Source organism: Apteryx mantelli, chromosome 1 (assembly GCF_036417845.1).
Source record: "Apteryx mantelli isolate bAptMan1 chromosome 1, bAptMan1.hap1, whole genome shotgun sequence".
Lineage (NCBI taxonomy): Eukaryota > Metazoa > Chordata > Aves > Apterygiformes > Apterygidae > Apteryx > Apteryx mantelli.
In genome coordinates, this window is record NC_089978.1 from 28,354,663 (window position 1) to 28,379,213 (window position 24,551).

Consider the following 24,551-nt stretch of genomic DNA (forward strand, 5'->3'; position numbering starts at 1 on the left):
CTGAATGGCCACTCCTATAGCAGAAATCACACTTAACTACAGCTGTTTGCAAGGAGAAATCCTAGATTTTTTCTTACCAAAATGCAATAAATTCTACCATCCCTTTAACAGTCCCTTTAACAGTTCACTTGCAGCAAAAATGAAATCTAGAAGTCTCTCCCCACTGTTCGCTACAGATCTTCAATAACTCATAATAATTAGCTATATTATATAGAAAAAACAACAATTCTCCTTTGTTAATGCTAGCCGTGTCTAGAGAGGGAAAGAAACCCCTTTCAGTCCTTCTGAAACACTGCTATCAGGTGCTAGAGTTATGAGCAGACATTCAGGATTCGCAAAATTCTTCTTCTTTCCTTATGGTGTTTGTTTTTAATGATACAACTGGATCTTTAAGAGGACCAGCAATTTGATATAGATTCACATTCTCTGCTACTAAGCCAAAAAAAAGATAGGCTTATAGAAAAGCACTGGAAAAAAAGCAATTATGGTTTTATTAAAAACACAGATTGTTAAATACATCTGGTTCCTGAAACTAAAGAAAGTGCTCTCTGAAATGGCAGTAATAAATCTAATTTCAACAACATTTTTAATTAAAGACTAGAGACTAGAGACTTTAAATATTCACTTGCTGAAAAATGTAAAGTGTTCACTTAGACATCAGGAGCTGAAACCAGTCTAATTAGCATCTCATATTCTATTTTATGCAGTTATTTTTTATAAAGCCTTCTTTGAATTGTGGTAACCTTGTGAATGTTTATAAATTTCCTCCTTTAGCAGGCCTTGTATGACTTATACATCCAAGAAATTAATTATGAAAAAGGCTCATTTGGCAATATTTGCTAATGAAGATTATTTGGTACTCTGCATTTTCTAGTATTTTGCCCCATCTGTTTCCAGGGATTCCTTTCCTTGGAAAACTACTTCAGTTGACTTGTAAAGCTGAAGAAAGTAACTCTTCCTCACTCTGTTACAAAAAGGAGTCCAATGTGAAGCTGTGGTATATTACTTGCCAGTCAAGGAATGTGAAAGATAATTTAATGCTCATGTTATTCAGAACAAACACTATATATGTTCTACTAAATTTAAATACTGAAGGGCAATTAAAGAAATGGGGATTAGTGCAAATTACCCACTCTGTAGTGCTTTCACTGTTTTAACTAAGCAATAAAACTGTGTAATTGTACAACACTAATTGAATGCAGCCATACATAATTGTGTGCTGCCATATGTATCCTATTACTATAAAGACTGTCAGTATTTTCTAAACTGCTCTTGTGATCACTGCAGATGGCAACAGTCAGAGAAGTTGTTCTCTAGGGTTTATTATATGGCTATAAAGACATCCCATGACTTGACAAAATAAATGTGCTAAATAGCAGCAATTATGAAAAATGTTCCAATTAAAGCATGGAAAACACTCTCTAGAGAACAGAAAATGTGTGTGCTGGTAAAACATCACAGATATTCAGCATACCCTAAACTCTTGGCCAGTTGGCTGTTAGGTGGACTTTGCAAGTCTTGAAGATAATAAGGAATATTTAAGCACTCCCAGGAATGACTGTTGTTTCACAAAGGATGTTGAGATATGTTCAGACGCATGAAGGTTTTTCAGCAGGGTCTGTGGCTGATGGTGTGCATCAGGTCTAACAGAGAAAGTTACTTTTGGGGAAAAGTAAAAACAAAAGCAAGAGAGAGAGAAAAGGGAAAGGGAAAGCTCTCCCATGGCCTGCCGGGAAGAGATGTGATGGGAAGGCCCCAGAGGGGCATCCTCCCCTGGGTGTCCCCTGTGCAGCAGGTGTCCCTCTGGCCCCCATACCTTTCCCGTCGTGACTGTATAGGTTTTGTCAGGCCCCGCTCAGGCTGCCTGGTGGTTGTTCCCGCTGGGGAGGCTGTGAGCACTGACGGGGGCACGCGTTGATCGGGACGGGTGCTGCACGCTGGTCGGTTGTTAAGCTTTGTGCGGGCCTGGTATTGGCTCTCCTCCTGTAACCCAAACACTACGACCAAGGGGTAGGAAAAGGGTAGGGGGAAGGGCTGATTCTCTCGCCAGTGGCAATCGCTTTGCAGGAGAACGTTCTCTAACAGCACTGCTGGGCTTTGCAGGTGCAAGGCCCTGACAGCAGCAGCATGGAAACAACAGCATGCGAACAAGGGAAAAATAGTGCCATGACAGCTTAGGCAAAGGGTCCCAGAGCAGCCAGCAAAAGGCAGGCTACTGTATTGCAAGCAGAACGCCCTTGGCAATAGAAAGGCTAAGGCCCTACAATATTGTATAAGTGTTTTATAAATGCCAGGAAAATAATCCTAATTGCCATCTTGTAACATAAGGAACAACCATCACATTTAGCAGATAGGATGACTAAAGTAGAAAGGTCAAGAGACACCTAAGGCCAGAAGCAGTCAGTGTCAGAGACAGGATCAGAACTCAGGTAAGGCTGGTTCAAAACCACTCTCCTAAAACAGTGTTCACTTTTGGCAAAGACTTGATAAACCTTAGAGGATGAGTATAATTTGTGAATCAAATACTGGCTTTCGAAAGTTGGGACACTGCAAGCAGTACAGTCCTGTATATTCATTGCTTAGTATCAGCAGTAATATATGACTTTTACTTGTGCACTACACTGGAAAAATCACTTGGAAACAGTTCGGCTACAATGCAAAACAATGTGATTGTACATGTAGGCCAGTGAGTATTACCACAGATGGGTGGGTAGGTAAATTTAACCTTCTCCCCACTACCCTCACCTTCCTCCCTTCCCCCAAAAGCTGCTTCTACTACTTTCAGACTTTAGGAATCTAGGGACATTTCAAGACAAAAGCAGGGTAAGCCTTCCCCCTGAGACAGTTCTGCACTTCCCAAGTCACACCGTTAATGAATCCTGACGTGACTGCTATAACTTATGCATGCAGCCACCTATGAACGCTAGCATTAAGTCTGCTATAGGACATGAGTGGTTGGTGTCTAATGAGTGTTCTACCCAACATGTTTTTAGTAGTTTCTGGAAAACCAGGCCAATGGCTGCTTTCTCACCCAGAACCGTACGGGCAGCTGTCACTAGAGAGATCTCAATCGTAAAAATTGCGTTCCCTGGAAGTTCATTAAGATCTGCTTGAGTCAACTTTCCTGTAACACCTCTTCAATGTCAAGCAGTACTAAATGTGCTAAGTGATGGCAGACAGCACACAGAACTGATATTCTAGATATCTTAAATACTGTTGTATGGTTGCAGAACATGCAGTAACTGGTACATATTGATAATAGAACATGTCAGCAAATTAGGGAAAACTCAGAGAGCAGTGAAATAATTAGGAGACACTAATTTCTCGGAAGAAACAAAACTCTCAGCTGGAGAACACAATGGCTGCATTCAAGGGTGCAAAAGCCCCAGAAGAAGGACTCACTGTCAGAGGATCTTTTTCATTGTCTTCATTGGTTGGGACTCATACAGATTCAATCAGGAAAGGGAAGATTTAAGCTGTCTATCAAGAAAAGTGTCTTAATAGAAAGTGCTATAGGATTATTTGGGAGATGCAGCAGGGACAGGAAGGACTCTAAAGATCTCTTCCTGGTTCTGCCCTGACACACTGCATGGTAAGGGTCCGTTGCTTACATCCACTCTGTTTGTAAAATTGAACTGCTGCTAATTACTTAGGGAACTGTGCTGCACTGCAGAGGTACAGATTGGTCTATTAGGGGACATAACACCTTTATGTTTATGAGAAGCCTGGAATTATGTTGCAGCACAACAAAAGATCACTTCTAGTGGCCACTGAAACAATTCTGTCCCTGTGTCCCAGGGAGCAGACTACACATAGCATCTGATGTTACTGCACTTTTTGTGATAGCTGTTATTCTTAGATGGAGCTTTACAATGCTAAGGTTAAAATTAAAAGACCAATGACTTAGAAGACTGAAATAAACCTGAAGGGGGGGGGGGGGAAGGAGGGAGAAGCCCAGACACTCTCTCATGCATTCCCAAGTTAGCAAGAACAATACCAAAAGCTGAATTTTCACTTACCAGCAGATTCTCAGGCTTGATATCCCTATGAACAATGTTCAAGCTGTGAAGATACTTGATGGCACTGGCCAGATTGTAAAGCATCCCACTGGCATCCCGCTCTGTGTATTTGTTGGTGGAAGTAATAGCATCAAAAAGATCTCCTCCCTGGAGCAAATGACCATGGCACATGAGCAACATTTACTTGTGAAGTGACTGAAAAATTTAGGGAAGATCAAGGAGCATCATTTATGGAGGAGGAGGAGGAGGAGGGAGGAGCAGCACAGTTTCCTTCCAGCTATAAACTTCGGGTACTGTGATGACATCTCCCCTAATGGAAGCTGAACATACTATTAATACAGAACCATTTGTCATGGTTTAGCTGGTCAGCCAAGAGGCTGAGTTCCCCTTGCAAACTGTTCCCTTCTGCTGCTTTTGTAACGTTTGGCAGTACTTGCCAACCTGTGTGTTCAGAGCCCCTCTTGCAAATTTCTGGCATGCCTACATACTTGCCTGTTACCGTGCTGGATACCAACCCTCACTACTGTTTAGTATAATCACAAATAGACTGACATCAAATTTTTGCCCAAAATCTGACAACTCCGCAAAGATGAAGAATTTCTGAATAAAACTCAAAACAGCTACCTGTCATCACTGCTAGTGTATTTTAAAAGACTGTTTCCATCTTGTAAAACCTTGAAACATGGATTTTAGAAACTGTTTTCTCTCCACAAGATGTCAGGTTTTTGGTAATGTGAGGTTCTTCTCGCAGCTAATACTGAAGAACCCTCCAGCATATATGGTAGAAAATCATACTGGAAGACAGCTAAGAATTAACATCACTGTTTCACCACAGCTACAAAGATAGGTGGCTACTTGTGCCATTTCCAGATCCTCATGCTGTTTAATTCAGCTAAAAGCTACTGCCAGTGAAGAGAAACAATGAGAAAGGAAGGAGGGAGGGAGGGAGGGAGGAAGGAAGGAAAAGAAAGGAAGGAAGGAAAAGAAAGGAAGGAAGGAAAAGAAAGGAAGGAAGGAAAGAAGGAAGGAAAAGGAAGGAAGGAAAAGGAAGGAAGGAAGGAAAAGGAAGGAAGGAAGGAAAAGGAAGGAAGGAAAAGGAAGGAAAAGGAAGGAAGGAAAAGGAAGGAAGGAAAAGGAAGGAAGGAAAAGGAAGGAAGGAAAAGGAAGGAAGGAAAAGGAAGGAAGGAAGGAAAAGGAAGGAAGGAAGGAAGAAGGAAAATTAAGTGGAAGCCCTCTAAATTGAAATGATCTTGTTTGCCAGGATCCAACGCAGCCATCACATTTGGACTATAGTGCCCGAGCTGAGCAGGCAAGTGGGGAGAGGAAGAACATTTAAGTATTTGGAGAACAACAGAAAAAATAGTTTAAAGACGAGATTAAGGAGGAAGCTGACAGAACAGAGGGAAAAAAAACCCATCTTTTGAGAAATACTACTCGGAGGTATTGGGCTTTAGGCCAAAACCAAAGCAGTACCTTAAAGGAAACATAGAACAATGAAAAAAGAAGAAAAGGACAATTCTACAAAAACAAACTGTTGCAGTCACAGCAACAGGAGAAAATATACATCACAGGAGTGATGTATTTAAAAGGAAAATTAGGTATTTTCTGAAGGCAACAGAGGAATCCCAGCTTTGACAACTCTTATGATTTTATCAACAGTCTCAGGATATTTGGTGGGGGGTTTTAAGGCTCAGCTTCCGAGTAAATGAGACACAGTTTTCACTAAGAGAAAGAAGGAGAGGAGAGAAACAAAAAAGACTTTTTTCCAGGAATCATGGCTACAGAGAAAAAGGTAGGAAAAGATGACCACTAACGGCTCAAACCTGAAGAAACAGACATTACTTGTTAAAAAAATTAAAAGCCATATAAAAAAAAAAGAGCATTGGCAAGATGCAGCTGAAGTTTGCCAGTGCAGGTTTATTCCCACTGTTGGTGCAAAAGTCCAGCTTTGGAAGCTGCTTGCAGACACCACTGTCAAATCTGGACCACATTAAAACTTTCTGCTCTGGCCGGTGACTGATCAAGATACCTCAAGGTGCACAGTGTCAAGGAAAAGAAGGAAGAAAAGGCCAAGCTAAACCAGAGAGAGTATTAGAGGGAAAGGCCAAATATTTGGAAAGAGGTATAATACTGTGTACTTCGTGGCATTAACTGATCCCTAAGTATTAGATATCAGCATGTGGCAAAATACGTGGGATAAATTATCTTCCTCAAGCTCCCTCCTCTGAAGCCCCTGTACCAGCTGCTTTTTAACATGAGGTAGTGGATTAGACAGATTTTTGGTCTTATCTAATATGTTCCAGATGCTCAACGGAAGTGTCAATAACATTGGCAAAGGATCTGCCTCAAAAAAAAAAAAAGAAAACAATCTGAGGTGAGATGTAATGGTAAAGAAAGCAAGCTGATGAATCTTAAAACCAAAAAGAGTAGAAAAAAATACAGCCTAAAGTCAGAAGAAAGAGAACAAATATTCATGTGCAAAGGAAATCTAAACTCAGGAAAAGATAAAGGATTCAGAGTACATTAACAGAAAGTCAAGTCAGTCTGAAGCAGAATCATTTTCTCCCATTAAGTAGTCTGCTTTATCCAGTAAAGTTTCTTACCAGATAGTCTGGTAAGAAAAAAGAGCATATACTTAGACTATAGGATTCTCTGCAGTTAAAAGAAAGGTGATACCCTGGAAAGATTTAATATAGCTGACAACTATATCAGGCAGAATTGTTTTCAGACTTTCCTTTCCCTAAAGAGCGCTTTAATCTACAAGAATCTGCTTAGCTGATTCACACAGCAGGTCACTATTATTTATTTAGGCACAAGGAGTGAGTTTAGGTTGACATTTGAGTCTTAAATCCCCTGTTCTGGAGTGAAATCAGACCAGCAACATCTGAATGCAGTTTTTATCATCTGTGCACATGAGGAAGTATACTTGGTACAGTAACCAATTATTTATTTATTACCTTGTTATGTAAATGATATAATCTCTCTTTTCTTCTGCAAAAGTGAAATCATATCCTAGAGCAGTAAAGGAAACTGTGTAATAAATCTTGCTTGTTAAATCGGCCAAACCCCTGTTAGGTTTGAACAACAATTTTGTTTCGCTGTGTAAAAAGGCAACTTGCCAGAGACCAGGTCCTTGCTTCCTTTTACAAGCACCACTTGCAGTGTGTTTATATTTGTATTTATGAAGTGCTTTTTCTTACACTTTACAAAGCAATGAATGGCCTATCTGCCATGAGGTGAGGGCAGTATTTGCAGCAGTCACTTATGTCAAACATGTTACTGTGAATTAATGCAGGGTGGTATTAACTGAAACTGTGCTCTGCAGCATCAAGCCTTTTCTCCTTGAATTTCTTTCCTATCTGTAAGTTTGATTTAAACTCAGGTCTTCAGAAGTCAGTCGATAACAGATGGCTAATCAATTCTAACAGTGCATGCTGTGAAATGGTAGCAGTCAGCAACTGGTGAATTAACAATTAATGTCTTTCCAGAACTACCTTCCTTGGTGCCCATGGAGTATAACAACTTTTTTTTTTCCAAATAATATAGATGTTTGTTTCAGAAAAACAAAGTTAACTTCCCAAGATTAGGATATTTCTTCTAAATTTCTTCTATTATTCCATATAAAACTAAAAAAATTATTAAATAAATGCTTTCTACGATATCTTAACTACACAGATGTCTTGAGAAGCATAACTGAAGCCATAAATATCTGAGTATTTGCAGTGATTCTGAAGAGTGAAGGAGAAAGAGTGGGAGAAAACAGTTTTTTCCAGAAAGTGACTAAAATGGATGGTTTTCTTTATATATTAGGCTAGTTATTTCGTAAGAGTTTTTGGTCTTCTCCTCTCTTATTTAGCTGAGTAGGACTTTGATTAAAAATCTATCAGAAACTATCCTTTTCAAGCATAAATAGCACAGTAGGTTGCACCCATACAACCAGCTATATGCTTAAGTCCTGGCATGTTAGACAAGACACAGTTTTTACTTCTTAGCACACCTCATGGGACCAAGATGAAGGATTTGTCAATACAAGCTGAAGCTGTGGCTTCATTACAGACTGCAACACAATGCAAAAGTACTTGATATACCTTTAAACAAGTTACCCTGGATACTGAAAAAAACCTACAGTAGCATGGATTTCAGAGTGAGCTCATGTCATATAACATGGCAGGAGTTATGATTAAAATGGGGTTAAACAGCTTATGGTACTTGATCTAATGCTGTGCCAATTCACACTGCACACCCAGGTGCCAGAGAGGGCTGTGACTATGACAAAGGTGGGACAGTTCCTCCAGGGCCAGCTACAGAGAGGGACTCAGAGTGGAGGAGTGCCATTACTTTGCTTTTTTCTTAGGATTTAACTTCGCATGCTGAGACTGCACTGAGATAAACGAGGGCTGCCAATTAACCTGTGTGCTCTTTGCCACCAACATACAAGGAGACCCCAGTGTGTTTACCCAGAGCTCAGCAGCAGTAGACAGCAGGGTTAGCTGGAGCATAAACTCCATAGTACAACTCAAGCCAAGTGGGGCATTAGGCAGGCTCAACCTCTGTTGCCGTTTCCTGAGCTGCGGAGCATAGCCTGAGCCTCTCAAGGATAACGAGGCTGTCTCGCTTGCCATGGGGACAGGGGGAATCTGTGGCCACCCACCCACGGGCCCCACTTGACAGTCTCTCTCATCTGTACAGCACAGCAGCTTCGCAGAGAGCAGGGAAGGACAGCTCCGTGCTGGGAACATGGGTTGTGTCACCACTGCCGCCAGAGAGCACAGGGCTCATGGACTGAACACAGCACCTTTAATTCTCCTTGTCCTCCTACTCTCCTCAAACTTGAGAAGCTCTTTAAGAAACATTGTGACCTGGAATCATCCTATCTAACATCTGATAGCTCAACAAGGTCCCTAAAGTAAGAGCATTCCCTAATCTCCATCTGCAACCAGTGCGAAACACTGCAGAGAGCAATTCTGCCTGTTAAAACCTCTTTCTCTCACCATCTCTGGTGGTCCCTTTTTCTCACCACAGTTCACAGAGGATGCCTACTGAAGGAGAGACCATGCTTTGATTTAAGATAGGTGGAACTGATCTGGGTTTCAGGGTTTAGAGAGCCTGATTTACTCACAGGTGTTGGGTGTGCACATACAACATGCCTGCGCACAAATGCGACTGCACAGCTTGAGCTTCCATATTGCAAAATTTGTCCTTAAACATTTAAATCAATGGATTTCTCAGGCGTAGGCCTGAAAGGCTACCCAGGGAGAGTTTGCTGATCAGGATACGAGAATGAAGGTGGCTGCTGGAAAGATTTCCTACCTCCACAATAGCTGAAGAAGGAAGAAGAATCACTAATGCCACAAGTAAATGTGAAAAAACAGGTGTATTCTGTTAAAATAATTATGGAGGACAAAATTTCTGTAGTGGTTTTCTGTTCTAATTTGGATAATTTACTCAATTTTTGGATAATTTCTCAAATGTATTTTTACCATCTGTTATGCACAGTGACATACTTGTGTATTTTTGACAGAATGGGGGCAAGAGACAACCTGGTCTGAGTTTCATAATCCAGTTTGAATTTGTTGCTCCATCAAGGAGGGAAATTAATTCATAAGATCTGTAAGTTACTATAAAGAAATAAATAGGACCCCAAATACAAAATACTTTATATATAATTTTACTTTTCAGAATATAACCAGGCTTTAAATAGCAGATTTTTCTCTTTTCCTCTCCTCCTCCTCCTCCTCCAGATTAAATTTAGATTATATCAAGAATGGAAACCTGACAAGGGGTCAGTATAAATCAGTGGGGAAAGAAGACAGTTAATATGGTTTTAATTTAACATAAACTAATAAAATTTAATTAAAATGTATTTGTTATCAAAGAATATTGAATTTTGAAGACCAGTATTTACAACTATTCAGATTGGATGTGCTTTCAACGCATCTGAAGGCAGAAGCATTTTGGGAGGTAAAACTTTTTTAATCAGAAATTTTTTTGGTGCAAATAAAATTTGTGGTCTCCAAAGTACTGTCCACAGAGCACTTCTGAATGTGGCTTACAAAAAGTTAGATGAATATTTGAAATGTTTGAAAGCTAGAAGACTATTTGGCTGTGAGTTCCACATCTTTCAGCAGGGAACTGGACAAGGAGACCTTCAGAGATCCCTTCCAATCTAAAGTATTTTATGATTCTATGATTTTAGTAAGCTTTAGGATCAATGAAATTTCTGAACATGTTTGAAAATTCTTAATTAGCAGCTTATCTCCAAAATACCTACCTTTACAAGTTCCATGACCAGGTACAATTCAGTTGGCATGTCCATCTCCTCAATCAGAAGAACAATATTGGGATGTTTGACTCGTCTTAAAATAGATACTTCATTCTGGATCATGTGTTCCTGTCACACAAGAGAAATCTTTAATGACTATGGATTGGTGGGAAAAACTCACACCTCCATTGTGCAGTGGAAAAGGCAGAGAGAACTGGGACTTGTATGGATTCATCAGGATTTTTTAAAAAGGTTACAGACGTTGCCTCCAGCAATACGGAAGGAACATGTCTAGAGACAACATCAGTGTGATAACTGAAAAAAGAACAGAGAATAGAACACTGAAAAAGAAATGTAGGAAAAGAGACATGCTTCTGATGCAGAGAAGAGTAAATCATGGAAGGTTTTTCATTTTTTTCTCCAATGCAAAATCTTTCCAAAGCATTTAAAAATACAACTGCATCTTCTCAAAGAACCTTTTAAAATTTTAAAAGCTAAAAGAAATTCCATTAGTATAAAACTGATAACAATTTGATTAACCTCGTGATACTGATTAGATAAACTGATTGGTGTTGCTAGAATTATCTAGTATTACATTGCTGTTTTCTATAGCATCTGGGATTATGAAAGCTAAAGGACATAATTACAAGGGTAAAGAGAAAGAGGAGCAAGTGCACCCGCACACTACTAACCAAATGGAGAAACAATACATGCATCTTGAAAGGCATCTAAAGTAATTTAGAAAGTATCTAAATTGATACTCTGAGGGTCTTATGAGGGCAGACAAAGGCTTCAGCTGAAAAGATTCTGACACTTGCCAGGAAGGAGATAAACACCAACAGATTCCCAAACTGATCTTGTCTTTCAAATATTTATTGAAAAATAAATGTTTTGCTCTTATTTGAATTTTTTGTACTTACTTTTCCTCTACATTTACTTTTTTTGATTATTTTCAGAGCATATTCTCTACCAGTTGATCTGAGGAAAGAGGAAAAAAAATTATATGTTCAATCACATCGAATATTTTTCTCAGTCCAGTTCATATTTGTCATTTGAGCACAGTATTAATGACTAGGTCTGGGCAAGAATTCTGTTCAAGTATTTGTTTTGTCAAGAAATGAAGCTTGTATTTGACTGAAATCGTTTGTGATTTTCAGCCAAATTTATTGAATACTTGTGCCTGAGAAAAAAACATTAAATATGTTTTGGAAAAACAAAGACATTCCAATGTTTCATAAATGACATCATTTGATTATTTTCATTTTAAAGTGGCATTTGTTATTTCTTCTGCAGTTTTGTCTAAAAACATAATATAGTATTAGAGATTTCAATCTTCTCAAAAATTAAGTTTTGTTTCCTATCAAGCAAAAGCTATGAGCCATGGAAAATACTTATTTTTTATTTAGAAGTTTGCACATCTACACTCACAAATCCTAAGCTAAAAGTCAGTCCTTGGAATAATGTTTTATGTATTCAACAAGTATATGAAATCTAGCAGTTAAATATGATATTTATGGGACAGAATAAGAAAGGTTCTAGAGATAGGAAGAAATAACAGAGAATTAGTTCAGGATGAGAACACTTCTCTCTTTAGATGTTTTCTTTGGAAACCATATAATATCTATCAGTACTACAAATATAGGTATTTATTATAGAATACTAACATAGAAAACTCAGCTTGTAGACAAATTCAAGATATTAACTTACATTTCTTAATCAAGTTATATAAGCAACACATGGCTGCAAGGATAAACCAAGAAACTCCATTCACAAGCTCTAGTTTCATTATAAGGTGAAATGGAGGATGGGCAATATAAGAGAAAGCTCTTATCAAAATGTTTTCCTTTTGTAATTAATATCTAAAAAAGTTTACAAAAGTTACTACGATGCCCTTAGGCAGGATTGGTTGAAAACAAAGGAAAAAAATGACCCCCCCAATATAGGGTATAGCATATAGGGTAATTTTTTTCATTCTTTCTTTAGCATAACAGTTAAATTGATATGTAGTAGCTTTATCTATTAAACTGATATATAATAAGTTCCATAGAGAATGCTATGTGAATGTGCTACCTACGGCCTAAAAGCATCCACAGCTTGTCAAGTGGGAGATGTAAAGTGAGTCACACACTGAAAACACTGCATTAGCAAAATGACTGGGCATTTTCATAGCCGTATTTAAGCATGGAGATGTCTTCTGGCAATGATATACCACTAGGTATTAATTTAAGAACCGATGGGGATTTTGGTAAAAAGAAAAGAAAAATTCCTAGGTCAGCAGGGATTAAAGACAGTCTGTATTAATATATCAGTTAAAAGATTGTGTAAAGAAATCGCATTGGATTATGATGTTTACAACTCAGAAAAAAATACAACAAGACTGCTTAGGACTTAAGCAAAGAAAAATTAAAAACTTCTCATATTTCTGCTTCCTGACTAGAGGGTTTAATGCTACAGTTCCCAGAAATGCACCACACTCCACACAGGTGCCCCTTCCAGGTGCCAGTGTTTGGGGGGGTACAGCTCCTGCTCAATGAGGTGACAGGCAGATGTACCAGCACTTTTGGGGGGAACGGAAGGGCGAGGTAGGAGGAGGAGGAGAAGGAATATTAGAAATTAAGATACTTGGGGTTCAAACTTGGATAAAATATATTCCTTTTCAATAGAAGTCTCATTCGAGCTCTTTGGTTGCCCTAGGAATGCTTCCTTTCTGTCACAAGAAAGGAAATTGATGTTTTTTGTTGGCCATGGGAGACTCCATGTACTCCAAAACACTGGGAAACATGAGCTAGTGAGGAAATGTCAGAATTTGGAAGTATTGGATATTATTGCTAGGCCACTCTCCATCATCTTTGAAAAGGTCATGGAGGACAGGAGAGGTGCCTGAAGACTGGAAGAAAGCCAATGTCACCCCAGTCTTCAAAAAGGGCAGGAAGGAGGAGCCAGGGAACTACAGGCCAGTCAGCCTCACTTCCATCCCTGGAAAGGTGATGGAGCAGCTCATCCTGGAGGCCATCTCCAAGCATGTGGAGGACAAGAAGGTGATCAGGAGTAGTCAGCATGGCTTCACCAAGGGGAAATCATGCTTAACCAGTCTGATAGCCTCCTATGATGGAATGACTGGCTGGGTAGATGAGGGGAGAGCAGTGGATGTTGTTTCCCTTGACTTCAGCAAGGCTTTTGACACTGTCTCCCATAACATCCTCATAGGGAAGCTCAGGAAGTGTGGGCTAGATGAGTGGACAGTGAGGTGGATTGAGAACTGGCTGAATGGCAGAGCTCAGAGAGTTGTGATCAGTGGCACAGAGTCTAGTTGGAGGCCTGTAGCTAGTGGTGTCCCCCAGGGGTCAGTACTGGGTCCAGTCTTGTTCAGCTTCTTCATCAATGACCTGGATGAAGGGACAGAGTGCACCCTCAGCAAGTTTGCTGATGATACAAAACTGGGAGGAGTGGCCGATACGCCAGAGGGCTGTGCTGCCATTCAGAGAGACCTGGACAGGCTGGAGAGGTGGGCGGAGAGGAACCTCATGAAGTTCAACAAAGGCAAGTGCAGGGTCCTGCACCTAGGGAGGAATAACCCCATGCACCAGGACAGGTTGGGGACTGACCTGCTGGAAAGCAGCTCTGCCGAGAAGGACCTGGGAGTGCTGGTGGACACCAAGTTAACCACAAGCCAGCAATGTGCCCTTGTGGCCAAGAAGGCCAATGGTATCCTGGGGTGCATCAGGAAGAGTGTTGCCAGCAGGTCGAGGGAGGTGATCCTCCCCCTCTATTCAGCCCTGGTGAAGCTACATCTGGAGTACTGCGTCCAGTTCCGGGCTCCCCAGTACAAGAGAAACATGGCACTACTGGAGAGAGTCTAGGGAAGGGCTATGAAGATGATTAGGGGACTGGAGCATCTCTCTTATGAGGAAAGGCTGAGAGAGCTGGGCCTGTTTAGCCTGGAGAAGAGAAGGCTGAGAGGGGATCTTATTAATGTATACAAATATTTAAAGGGAGGGTGTCAAGAGGATGGAGCCAGACTCTTTTCAGTGGTGCCGAGCGACAGGACGCGAGGCAACGGGCACAAACTGAAACACAGAAAGTTCCATCTGAACATGAGGAAAAACTTCTCCACTGTGAGGGTGACAGAGCACTGGAACAGGTTGCCCAGAGAGGTTGTGGAGCATCCTTCTCTGGAGATATTCAAAACCCGCCTGGACATGATCACAGAATCACAGAATCACAGAATCGCTGAGGTTGGAAGGGACCTCTGCAGATCATCTAGTCCAACCCCCCTGCTCAAGCAGGGTCACCTAGAGCACGTTGCACAGGATCGCATCCAGGCGCGTTTTGAATATCTCCAGAGAAGGAGACTCCACAACCTCTCTGGGCAACCTGTTCCAGTGCGCTGTCACCCTCACAGTGAAAAAGTATTTCCTCATGTTCAGATGGAATTGTCTGTGTTTCAGTTTGTGCCCGTTGCCTCGCGTCCTGTCGCTTGGCACCACTGAAAAGAGTCTGGTCCCATCCTCTCTGGATGTCTAAAATCAGTTTGATAGATTGTCTTCAAGGGTGACTGCTTCTCCACTCTTCACAGGCACCCGAAGAGGTTAGATTTTGATGCCTACACTGCAGAGTCCTAAAGTTAGGTAGGGTTCATATATTGGTATAAAGCAAGCAAGTGGGAGATAGACACACAATTTGTTAAAGACAAACACAGAAGAAGTTACTGCCCCACATTAGATGGTAGAATAGATGGATCTAAAGCTACCTTTTGGTGCTTTCCACCACCACTACTACACTACACATGAAACTTCCTGTCATCTTTACAGAATGCTGAATGCTCTTAGATGTAAAATGTCTCACCTGCCTAGAACAAAGAGCATGTTGCAAGAATACACTGTAAGGAAAGATGTTATGTCAGTGCAACAGGAAAGATTTAACACAAAGAACTGGTAAAACCATGCTTAACACAGCAGAAGAACATATCAAACCCACAAAGAATTAAATTCATAGATTGTCCCTTGGAATCAATCCTTTTTCACAGGAGAGAGTATTAGTCTAATTTTTCCATCTCGCATTGAGACATTACCTTATTCCACATGTTCTGTATTCTACAAATAAAGACATGATCTAGAAAACCATGACATTAGTGACTGCTTTTACAGTAATAAGTAAATTATCCTTCTCACCTTTCTATACACTCCTTCACAATAGCAAAATTTCCATCTCCTATAGTCCTTCCAACTTTATATCGCTCTGCTATTGATGCTGGAACTTGGAAGCCTTCCTCCAACACTTCTGAAAGAATCATTAGTACATTTTTATTGTTAGTGAAGGAAACACAGATGTTGCACATAACATGCATTTTAAGTCTATGGTTTAGGAGCCTGGAAACCATTCGGAGTCAGTATTTCACTTACTGTACAATGAAACCTTGCTGCTGACATTGTATATACTCAACAGGTTTCATGCAGATACAATAATGAAAAATAAGAGTTCTGGGGGCTCAAACATACCACCATTTGAGTATTACATAGTTTACCATTCCCGTTGCAATATGCCCCCAGGACAAAACCAAAATTGTATTTTTTTAATTATGAAAAGGCCTCTGCGATCTGCACAAGCACAGACCAGTCTCCAAAAAGGGTTGGAACTCGTTGACACAGCCTGATTAAATATATGTAGCAAAGAAGTCCAACACTCAAGCACTTACTTTATTACATCCTGTAAACTGAGACATCCATAAAACTCCTCATGTGCTAAGTGCTAGTTCTCCCCCTCCCCCCAATATTAAATATTTAGTTTTTAAACAAATGCTCTCAATAATACTACCTCGCATGCAACCTGGGCACCAGATGTTAAGGTAAAATTGCATTACACAGTGTCTAAGCATAAGAAAAGTTTGCAGTTTCATGTGTTTTAGTGCTCATTCATCTGCTATTTTTTAAATGTATTTGAAATAGAGTATTACAAATACCTAACATGCCTCTAAAAGCTGACTGTAAACTTCAGCTGATAGAAACTATATAAATATTTTAACATAAAAAAAATGCCTCTCAAAGACATGACTCAAATTTACACTTTTCAAGACAACACTTTTGAACTATATCTGTATCTGTCCTTTGTTCCAGCTTAGTATTGAAAGTGAATGTTATGACATATGGAAGCTGGGGTTTGCTTGAATTCATAGGTGCATGAAGAGTTACTGTCAGACAAGAACATACACGCTTACGTATACGTGCATGTGAACAGGCAGTATTACAGTAGACACTATCCTTTAGCCAACTTGTTGGAAGCCTGAGTATGTATGTGGTGAGACTAGTCATTTCTGAGTAAGGACTCAGGACAGCACTATGTTCTCTACTATCATGTAGAATGAGACAAAAAATTAGTGAAATAATCCAGTCAGCACTGTGTCACCCATACAACTAATATCCAGAGTATGCTGCAACAAAAACATTTCTGAATAGGGATGTCCCAGGTACAGATCAAATCCGATCTGGAGTGAACTTGAACTGGTTCACTCACACTGACGAGCCTTCTAACAGAGAGTCATCCTGCCTGCTGCGCTCCCACCTTCTCCGGCAGGAAGAATGACTCATTTCCTACACAGCTGCTGCTATCACTACACTGACTGCTTTGAAATGTCAGCCTTCCAACGTTACCTTCTGCAGGTCCATCATTTTCGTCCATAGAGCTGCAAACTTTGGTGGATGCTAATGAGGTAGAGGAGCCACTGTGTTGGGAGCTCTGGAAATGGAGAGACACAAATGAAAACAGATGATTGTTAAAGAGCACAAGTAGCCACAGCATGTTCTTACTGGACAGACGTCCCAGAGGGGCTTCAATGATCTCCGCATAAAGTATTCAATTTTCTTTTGGGGAGGGACATGCAAGATGTTTGGGAAGAGTCCAATTTTTCCACTAAAGTTATACTTCTGGTACCCAATTAAACTGTAGAGACCCCCAATTCATTATATGCAGCTACATATTTATGTAGACTCCACTAGGAAAAGTAGTTTCTCCCTATTCCACACACATTTTGGCAGGGAAAACTGAGGAGCTGCATGCCCTCTACTGGCAGGAAACTGTTTTCTCAGGGGCATCAGTAATGTAACAGACACTAAAAGCTAAGAATCTGACTGAAGTTGGTTTTGCTATGGGCTGAATTTGTTGCTTTCGCATATTCCCCTCCAATGAAAACCTCCCCAGTTATGCTTTAGAAGAGCAAATTCATTATGATAATGTATGGAGAGAATAAAATGCAGCGTGAATAATGTTTGCTTTTTTAGAAAAGGAAGTGATTGGATACAGCCCACTTGAGGCAAGAGCCTATACCTCAGTTTTAAATCTTGTAAACTGAGTGTCTAAGAGAGAAGAAAATACCTTCATAGCCTCCAGAAGGAGACCCTGGCCACCTAACTTGGATGCCAAAAATATAGCAGGCATGGTATCAGCAGGGAAGCCTTCCAAAGCACCTATCTCTGTCTATCACTTGCATATGAAACTTAGACATGTACTTTAGGAAGACTGCTTCATTAGGCATCTCAATGGGTGAAATTATACTAACACATGAGATGGACTGGATTTCACCCCAAACTTTTATTCTGTGCTGTATTATGATTATATGAACATATCTTCATGATTCTTCCATCTTCAACAGAAACTGAAAGAAACTACAAACATAACAGTGGTCCTTTAATACTACAGTAAAAATGAGCATTTCCTCAGGTGCTCATGTTGCAACATGAGTTAGAAGTATTCAGAGCATTTCCAAAATTAAAACAAGACCTCTCTTGGGTTCACATAGTTTTCACACCGAAAGGTTACAAAGCACTGCAGCATTCAGTTACCCCCTTGAATCTATGTGTTATATAAATTATAAGCTGTACTGCATGTAACTAACATTAGAGATCAGATCCTGGCCTGTGATTGATTGCAAGGTATCTAGATGCCGACAATCAGGGTGTCAATCCACTTTATACATTTAATACACAGTTTTTTTGGAAACTATTTCATCTACCACTCGTGGAATGCAGAAGTTAACTGGAACAAGAATAACAATGTAGCGGTCAAATTTTTTGCAGAGTATGGAGATAGGGAGGATGCAATTAGCAGAGTTAGAAGCTGACCAGTATGCTGAGTTCATTTGAACAGGCTAAGTTTTAATTTCTCCCATGACAGATTAAGGTCAGATGATTTAGACCAAGGCTGAAGTTGGCCCAGTTTTTCATTTAATAACCTTGAGAGCTTGCACATGCCCTGTCTACCAAGAGATTCTTTGTCTGCTTTTTCTTTTAATCATCACCAGCTCACTCTTTGCATCCACCCAAGCATTCCTTCTTAGCTTTGACCAGAATTAAAAATTGCATTCATCAGTTTTTGGACCATATTTGCTGCCTCTCGATGACAGAAATGAGCACTGACTAATTTTATACAGCTTGCTAAGACATTACTGCCCTTGTTTCATGATTAGGACGTTTATGGTGTCATTCCTGTTTAAACTCTGCTAGATATCTCAGTAAAAACTTACCTTAATTTTCAAGCAAATGTGCAGATGAGGATCAAGGTAAGAGGAAAATGCTATGAATTCTCAGAGCTGGAGAAGTCACTCTCTAAGCCACTCTTTTTATATAGCTTATAATGATAGATTTCCTTTACACTCCTGCTTCTAGAATAAGTGGAAAAACATGCTTTTTCTACTCATTCGGCTGTGTCTGCTTCTTTTTTTTTTTTTTTAGGAATCCAATTTGTTATTTCTTTTCCCATGATACAGCATTTTCTTAAAGGAATTACAATTTAAATATGTTTAATATTTGACACATATACAACCAGGAATTAGTCTTTACATCGTTTAAAGGGTACAACACAAAAAAGGTCAGTGGAAGCACTGGATTTTCAGGAGATTACCAAACAATTACCCTATTCAGTTTTGTATTTTAAATGCTGAGATTACACTCTTCAGCAGATGCTAGGTCAAGCACTGCTGACTACACACCACTGCAGCTTTCTTTAGCGATTTGAGGATCTCTTCACAGAGTCCTGCACTCATTGTTCCGGTCTGCGAGAACGGGAGGCATGTTAAAATTGAGACTTAACTTGGTGGCTAAATTTTCTCAAAATGGGTATCTAGAGAGACTCAAATTCCTATTTGGGAACCTGATTTCTCAAGGATCCTCAGCGCTGGTTTTGATGAGATCTGTGACTGCTCAGTCCTTCCCAAACTGGAATCCTTCTAGGTCCCATTTCAGCAAAATACTTCAGTGCTTCACTTTAAACACAAACAGTCTTAATACCCCATATACATGACTCTTAAATATAAACTCACTCTTAAATAGCTGTCTAATGTATAGTTGCCTAAATATGTATTTAGACCAAGTTTAGTAACCAAATTGAAAGAAAAAGCGGCCCATATAAATTTTAAAGGAAACAAATCACTAATATGAGATCTGTTCTTTTTAAGTGCCCCTATTTGTTTTCTTACTGACACCATGTTTGCATCAGTAAATAAGAACTAGAAGGCTAAGTTGGTATTCATAACTAAAGATGTACTGAAGTGAAGCATTACTAGTTTATAGTGTATCATAGGTCTGCAAACAAAACATACACCACCTTTACTAAGAGCTGTGCGCAGAGTAGAAGTGTGTGGGCAGATGTATAGCTTGTCAATGACACAAACACAGTAGCTAAAGAGAGAGTTGATAAAAATACATACTGGGATTTTTAAAACTACTGAATTGAAAAATATGAAGAAAACATATAATTTTTATTACCTTTGCTGAACTCCTATTAAAATAACAGACTTAAAAAAAATTAGAAACTGCACATTTGAATATATTTGCAATGTCTATGCACAGACCACCTTCTTTTACAATTAAAGAGACGTTACTAGGCAAATCTGACATAGAATATTTTCTTTTTTATTCAGTCCTCCAGAACACCACACAGGCATTTATTTATTTATCTTTACTTAAGCTAGAAGGACATTCAGTTCGTTTAGACTTTAATTAGCTGGTTGTTCTCACAAGCTGAAAGCCCTCCAGGTCCAATAATCCTTGTGGTTCTTGGTGTTCCCTCCAGTTGGCTTGCCCATGGGGAGGCAGTCTGTTGTGCACACGGTTGCTCTCACAGCTGTAGACCCCATTAGGGATATTGGAGGGGGGAAAAAACAAACTCTAAGCAAGAGTATAATCTCTTCAGTCCACAGGCCTTAATGCAATTAGCTGTTTTAATTTTAAGAGATGCTGAGGTGCTTGAAATGTCATCACTTTTACACAGATTTAAAGGGGTCCAGTTGCATAGGTTGCCAGCACACGGTCATTTTTATGGCACACCTCCGTAAAAGTGATGGCATAAAAAATCAGGTCTTTGGTGTAAGGATTTCAGATCCTATTCAGGTTTATACAACAGATGGCCAACACACCATACACCTCATTGATATGAATAGAAACATTAGCACTATAGAGTTTCATCTATGTCTCACCAGGAGATTTATTTAGCAACTGTTTTGTAAATAGTTTGTACCTCAGTGGAAATTCCTCAAATTCAGTGAAAAAAAGCAGTAAAATAAATATTATTTGAATTACTCTCTCCCCATACTCACCTTTGTCCTAAATTAATCTTAAAATCATACTCCAACTCAATAGCAGGAATAACTTTTATGGACTATCAGTATCAGCAGTTATGAAAGGAAACTAACAAGTATGTCTAGAAAGTTTGTTAATGCAATTCAGATTCCTGAAATTTGAAAACCAAACACTGTATTACATTTTCCAAACCTCTCAAAACCTTTATTAGTGCATATGGAGTCTACAAAGTCCCCTGACAATAGATTTCTTTGTATAGCGTGAAGGAAGCATCTGGATGGAATGTGAGTAACAGAAACACACACAGGTGTAAAGCTAAGCTGGAACTCAAGCAGAGTTTTGCTCTTTTAGAAATGGTATTAATGAAACCAAGATCAAAATTAGTAAACAAACTGTAAGTTCAGAAATGAGGCCTAGCACAGGGGCATTTTTAATGTCTTTTAATGATGCCTCCTAAGATTTCACTTATTCCTAAGAACTCTAAAGAATTTAAAAAGCCTGGAAAGACAAAAAGCTGTACATATCAGTAATATGTGTAGGATAAAGATCAATTCAGTAAAGATAAATAGGATTAAAAACAAAACAAAACAGTTAAGCAACCACAGTCACCTCTTTGTAGCCTGCACTGTCTGAAGCATTCAGTCCGGTTATAAATAATCTTTGCAAGGTAGCCGTCATGAATTTCTGACACAGCCCATTCCTTAGCCTGAAGATCATCATGTTTAACGGTAAAATAAAAACAACAGTACAGTGCAGGCATGAGCTTCAAAGGACTTTGAAAGACTCCCAAATTCCTGTAATATATAATAGTGGCAAGAAAGAAATAAGTGAGTCAATACAACAAAATAGTGTGTCTCCAGGAAACAAAATGCTTTTAAAAGGTTAAGCAGGGGACAGCTGGTTTAAAAACAGTAAAATAAACATATCTTGATGCAACTTTTAGAAGACAAAGTCAGTTTATTATTCAATTTAGAGAGAAGCAAAGGGTTAGACTGAAACTTTCTCTCTCAACTGTCCAGTGAAAAATGTTCCTGATTTTTTTTTGCTTAATTGCTTAGATTTTTTGGCCCAGCCCACTAAGAGGGAAGGAAAGTCTTCATGTAAACAGTACAAAGTGGGCAAAAAATTACTTCACAGAGAAACATCAAATTCCCAGTCTTTGTGCTGAATGGAAGGCAATGGAATTCAACGTACAGAAAGAGAAATGATGCAGTTGTTTTCTCTTCAAATTCAGACACTACACTAAACTGACATGTAAGATCCAGATTTATTTATAAACTGCCTTCATCTGGAAAATGTATGCAAGCTTGCTACTTGTCCACAGGTCTACATCCCACACTGTATTTTTAAGACATTTCATTTAAAAGAGACCCTACATGGGGAAATGACACGGTTTTCACGTATGCAATGCAGGATTTACACAGCATGGAGAAGAGCTAAGTTCCAATGAGACAAGGGATAATTGGGTGCGTGTCATTTAGGAGCTTGTGTTGTTTTCCTTCTTGGAGGGATAGAGGGGCAAATGGGAGAGTCTGCAAGAAAATGGAGCTGACAGGCGGGAGCTAAATTTTCAAACTGAAGCACTTTGTTCTGTTAGGATTCTCTCATTAAATTGCAGCATCGACTGCTTATATACTCAGCTGATTTGTGCAAAAAGGCAATTCTGAAAGATCAAAATACTTTCTTATATAGTATTTAACAGTAAACTTAAACCTAACCTCTGTTAGCTCCTAATAGCTACTTCCAAAGCTGAGCTATAACTCAAGACTCTAGGCTCACTCAACCTTTGGCATCCTCAAGAAAAGACTGATGGACCTAAAAAATTAAATGTATCAGATTCATGGTATCGGAAGTTGACATATTGTTACTGTATCCATACTGTAGTTAACATAAAAAGTTACATGTGCAGTAGTGCAATGTGAAGGTTTCTTTTTTCCTTTTCTAAAGTTATACACAGGTAAAATTTTCCACTCAACAACGAAATGAAAATACAAGGCAGTCAAAGGAGGTTCCTATTTCTTCCATCTTATTAAGAACACAGCACAATCATCACTTTTATTTTTAATCTATTTGAGGTGAATTTTAAAAGCTTTCCTGATATTCTTAACTGGTGCTGAGTAGAGACATAAACCCCAATTGTTTTGTTACTACTTCTCATTTCTATAGTGCTGTTTCCTTTCGTGTCTGCATGTCTTTTTTAGGCAGACCTAGTTACTTATAACCAAGAGAACTTCAAAACTAGCATTTGTATCAGCTCCAGAGATCTCTTCAAGAGAATGTTTGAATATGATCTGAAGCAGCAGACCAGCAGGAGATGGAGTGTCATAAATTGTAACATCTCTCTTCCCCTGCCCCCCACCAAATAAAAGTCAGAAATAGATATATATTTTTAAAGAGTAAAAAGATACATCAAGGAAACCAGGTACTTATTTAAAACACAGCAGGTATGTTTCAGTACTCTTAGCTTTTTGCAGGCATACTTTCCTAATAATTGACTTAACAGGAGTGCTGCTAAAGCTCGTTTGCTGGCAGGGAGTTGGTACGTTGCTTTAGGTGCAGTATGTTGATTCCTCACTTCATACTTCAAACCTATCCCGTCGTGTGCACACAAACTTACCCATAACCAATTCATGGCAGGTATATTTACTGTCTCTAAAGCACCCATTAGAAACAAAATTCTTCCTTGAAGGACCTTTTACATCTACACACTAGAATCCAAAGTTTATTATTTAAAAAGGTACTGAATGCATCTACTATATAAAGGAACCCATTAGGATGCATGAATCCCACATGCTTACACTAAGTGAACTGTTAGATGGACAATGCTGATCCAAAATGATCATGCAATACCAACCACAAGTGTTTTTTTAAAGCCTGTTAATCACATTTCCAAAATAAACTCACTGAACAGTGTGTATTTTTTAAATATATTTATTACATCGCTTACAATAATCTACAGTAATGTTAAATCTAGCGAAACAACAAACTGCAACCAGGATGACATGGTCAAATATGAAACACAAGTACAACACAGTATGATGAAACAATGGCACAAAAATGAAGGTGATTTTCTTCAGCTGATTATATGAAATAAAACATTCATTGGCATTTATTTTTGCAAGCTTTACATTTTTTGTTGATAAATCAACAGCTTTCTTTTTGGTTTGCTGCATCACATTAATACAAAAATGGTATATTTGAAAAAGCAAATATCCAAGCACTTTTTTAAAAAAAATAATTGTATGCAGAACTTTGTAAAATCTTTAACTTATGTTGTAAATGTGCCAATATTTACAATATCATAGTGCAACTAACAAAATGAAGAGGCCTTAGCAGAAACATTGTTAGCTCCTCTTTCACTAGAGTTTAAATCCCAAAACACTGTATTGCAGGGAAACCACAAACTAATTACCTCTTAAAACATCAGACAACAAGTACACACTGAATACAGTATATCTTTTTTCATACTTCACTGCTGAGGATTAATTTAAGCAAATTTGAATATAATCAACATGCACAAATACAGACACTAAAATGCATACAAAAATGGGTGTGTGCATTGCATGTGTTTTAACCCCTCTATAAATTGTGCATACACAATACATGTATCTACACATCCAGTGACTTCAATGGCGAGTTAAGGGCACTCAGCCATTCTGAAAATTCAGGTGCAAGGTGAAATAGGCAAAACAAGCCAGCCAA

At 39.1% G+C, this 24,551-nt stretch overlaps 1 protein-coding gene across 2 annotated transcripts in view; it reads right to left on the bottom strand.

Moving 5' to 3' along the window:
* Positions 1 to 24,551, bottom strand: part of DCLK1 (doublecortin like kinase 1) — a 251,411-nt gene that overhangs the window by 31,571 nt on the left and 195,289 nt on the right. For both annotated transcript variants that reach the window (XM_013962098.2, XM_067291218.1), the window contains exons 7-11: positions 16,929 to 17,013; positions 15,453 to 15,561; positions 11,202 to 11,259; positions 10,291 to 10,410; positions 4,020 to 4,166 (exon numbers count right to left, since the gene is read on the bottom strand). In XM_013962098.2, coding sequence (XP_013817552.2) covers positions 4,020 to 4,166; positions 10,291 to 10,410; positions 11,202 to 11,259; positions 15,453 to 15,561; positions 16,929 to 17,013 — 519 coding nt within the window. The remainder of the gene's footprint in view (positions 1 to 4,019; positions 4,167 to 10,290; positions 10,411 to 11,201; positions 11,260 to 15,452; positions 15,562 to 16,928; positions 17,014 to 24,551) is intronic.